The following is a 3258-nucleotide window of genomic DNA, read 5'->3' on the forward strand; positions in this document are numbered from 1 at the left end:
CAGTGAGCCACCCAGGCCCGTGGAGCTCATCTTGCAGCCCGTCAGCGTCAACACGCTGCTGCCGTCAATGTCAACAGCACTGAAAAACGAAGAGTACCAAAATAGGGAACCCTGTCCGACGTCGTTGTCGCGCCAATCCAGCCAGCTCGACCCCTGGACGGTCCAAGTATCATACAGGAAAATGCCGTTGGTCACAGGGCCACTATTCCCCACAACCCGGAAAACACTGCTGTCCTGTATCTCGATTGTCAGGAATTGGTATAGGAGGCTGGTCCCCAACGTCATCGTGCTGTTGAGCAACGCAACCACGGAGTGATCCCTAACACTGGCAGTGAACACATAGAACAAGTACGTGTACCCTGCAAAGCGACAGTACCTCACATACAGCGAGCTGCCATTCTCCAGCGTCAATGTCCCCGTCGAGTACACACCTTGCCCACCACCAGGGCCCATTCTAGTGGCATTTACGTTGCTGATCAGCAGCGAAGACGAGGCGTAGAGCGCCACATTCTGCAACGCAACAACGCTCATCGTGTTGAAATTACCTCCTGGTAACAAGACTGAGGACGACTGCGCAGCGTCTACCTCCGTTACGGCAATGTCGGAACCGGGCGGCATTCCGCCCGAAAACGATACGACAGACGACTCCATCACTATCTTGCTCACGCGCACCAAGACGCCGGAGTTCTCGGCCGCCGTGCTTCCACCCACGAAGTGCAGCGCGGCCCCTCCGAGGAAAGTACACCCAGAGAAAGTGATGTTGATGGGGTGCTGCAGCGGCATCTGCACGAACCGAAAAGTCGCTACGGCACCCGTGCCGCTGAACGTTACACCGACGTAGCAGTGGTGCGTCTTCCACATGTTCAGCGAGAGGGTCGTCAGCGTCTGGTCCGCGACGCAGCTCGTGTCAGTGTCCACGGGCCTCTCCGGCGTGGGCAGCAGAGCGACGTCGGGCACCTCGAAGGGCAGACACTGCGGCCCATGCCCTCCATCCTCGCAGGTGCATGAGCACGTGCCGCTTGCAACCGAACTTGTCTTGGGCATGTAGCACGCCGCGTCATTGTTGCATGTGCCGCAGACAAACTCCGTCACATTCAAGAAAACGCCGTCGTACGCGATCTCCGTGCCGTCCTGCATGTTGCACCCCACCACAAACTGCGCGGGCGGCGCCACAGTCGTTGTCGATGTCGTCACCTGAGCAAACGGCGGCGCCGACCCTTCCTGACGGTTGTGTGCAAGCACCACGGTGGTGCCGCTGTCCGCCAAACTCATGGTGTAGTTGCCCATCAGATAGAAGATCGACGCAGAACGCACATTGTTGTTCACCACACGCCACTGTGCTCCACCAGAAAATATCATATCGTCGTACAGAAGCACCAGCGCGGTAGTCGGAACCTCTGTGCTGCCAACGAAGGTGGAGTTCGCCACACTCAGCAACCCCCTGGACGCCACGGTGCCGCCACTCATGATGATCACGCCGGTGGCAGCGTCCATCGTACAGTTTTCAATGCTCAAATAGCCGCCATTCATCGCGCTTAGCGAGTTTATGTAAACAGCAGAATATGCGTAGAAATCTTTGCCTTCTGTCATCAGCGTGCTTTCCTGTATGATGATACCGCTCCCGTCGAGCACCACAGGGGTGCTGAAATACACAGCGGAACTGGACGCAGCGATGCGGTTGCGCAGAAGTAACATCGTCGAGTTCACACCGAGAGTGCACTGGATGTACAAGCCGTAGATGATTGCCGTTAAAAACACATTGTCCACGAACAGGATCTGAGAGTTCTCCCCAAAACTACCCATAATTTGCACATAACTCGTCTCCAACGATGAGGATGACACGTTCACGTACACGCGCTCCCCGCCTGCTGTGATCGCCATCCCAGACAGGAAGCACCGCAGCAGCGTGATGTTGATTATCTGCTGCGGCGCGTCGAACAAATGCGCATCGATTGTGATGGGAGCCGTGAAGGTGACGTCGACAAAGCACAGCCCGAGCACACCGGAGTCAGGATAACTCACGGAGCTCAGGCTGCCGCCGTACACGCATGGGACTTCCGTGTTGTTTTTGTCCGTATCGTTCGAGACGGGGAGCGGCCCGAGGCCATCGGGGACCGCCGCCGGCAGGCACAGGTCGCCGTGGCCGCCGGGAGCGCACTCGCACTTGCAGCCGCTGATGCCGCTTGTCCTCGCGGCGTAGCACTCCGCCGACTGTGCGCACTCACCGCAGTCCAGTGACGTCACTTCCACGTGTAGCTCGAGGTTCAGCCCGTAGTCAGTCACATCGGTGCCCATCACCGTGTTGCACGCACCGTACACAGTCGAGCTCGACAACACTGGAGAATACCAATAGTTTACCAAATACGCATAGAACGATGAGAACGTCCCGGGGAGGAAGCTGTTGCGGAGTATCGACCACGCACTCTGATTGCGGAACCACACGCGTGATTCGTCTGGCACGTACATCACGTAGTAGGCACGGAACTCGTTGTCGCGGTACAGCAACCAGCTGCCGTCGTCGACAGTCAGCGTGTCAGCCGAGAACAAGATAAAGTTCACACGGAACACACTTGACATGAACTGCAGCACGCTGCCACCATTCACAACTACATTCCTACACAGCCATGCCGCGGCGGTGTACGTTGTTCCGGAGGACCTCCACGAACTGTTTTGCACTGAGAACACGGAGCCGCCACCGACCCCCAAGTCGGACGAGATGAAGTTCATCACGTACATTGACGATTTTACGACGCAGTTGTCCATGTAGAAAGTGCTCGACTGGTTCATGTTGAGGCCGTGCTCCACGAGGATCGCGGAACACGTCGTTCCCTCGCACGTCAGCGACGTCCGCGTCACAACGAACTGCGTTCTCAGAAGACGCACGCCGTCCAGCACGAGTGCCGGCCCGTACTTGAAGCTCTCCTCGCCGGGTGTCGTCGGCACGTACTGCGAGTCACTGCTCGTTGCGCGCATTGTCGAGTTTGCCAGCAGCACGATCGAATCGGACGGTAGCGCTCCCTGCAGCACGACTGTGCCCTCTTCCACCGTCACGTTCGTCATGCTCAGAAGGACACGAGGCAGTAGACCCGCGGCGCCCTCGTCAACACCCCTGATCCGCAGCAGCGCGCCGCCCGCGAGCAGGCAGTGCCGCAGCGTCACGTTCAGGGCGTCAGCGAACGCGTCCATCGCCGACAGGTCCACCACCACAGTGATCGGCCCGCTGAGCACAACCCCGTCGAAGCACACACCCGCGTCCCC

General features: G+C 58.4%; 1 protein-coding gene across 1 annotated transcript; it reads right to left on the reverse strand.

Moving 5' to 3' along the window:
- On the reverse strand, nucleotides 1–3258 carry DQ04_14561000 (dispersed gene family protein 1 (DGF-1); the record flags this gene model as incomplete). The annotated part of the gene is made up of 1 exon (XM_009317159.1): nucleotides 1–3258. A coding segment is annotated over one exon (3258 nt), but the record flags the coding sequence as incomplete, so codon positions are not given.

Source organism: Trypanosoma grayi (genome assembly GCF_000691245.1).
Source record: "Trypanosoma grayi strain ANR4 Tgr_1456_V1, whole genome shotgun sequence".
NCBI lineage: Eukaryota > Euglenozoa > Kinetoplastea > Trypanosomatida > Trypanosomatidae > Trypanosoma > Trypanosoma grayi.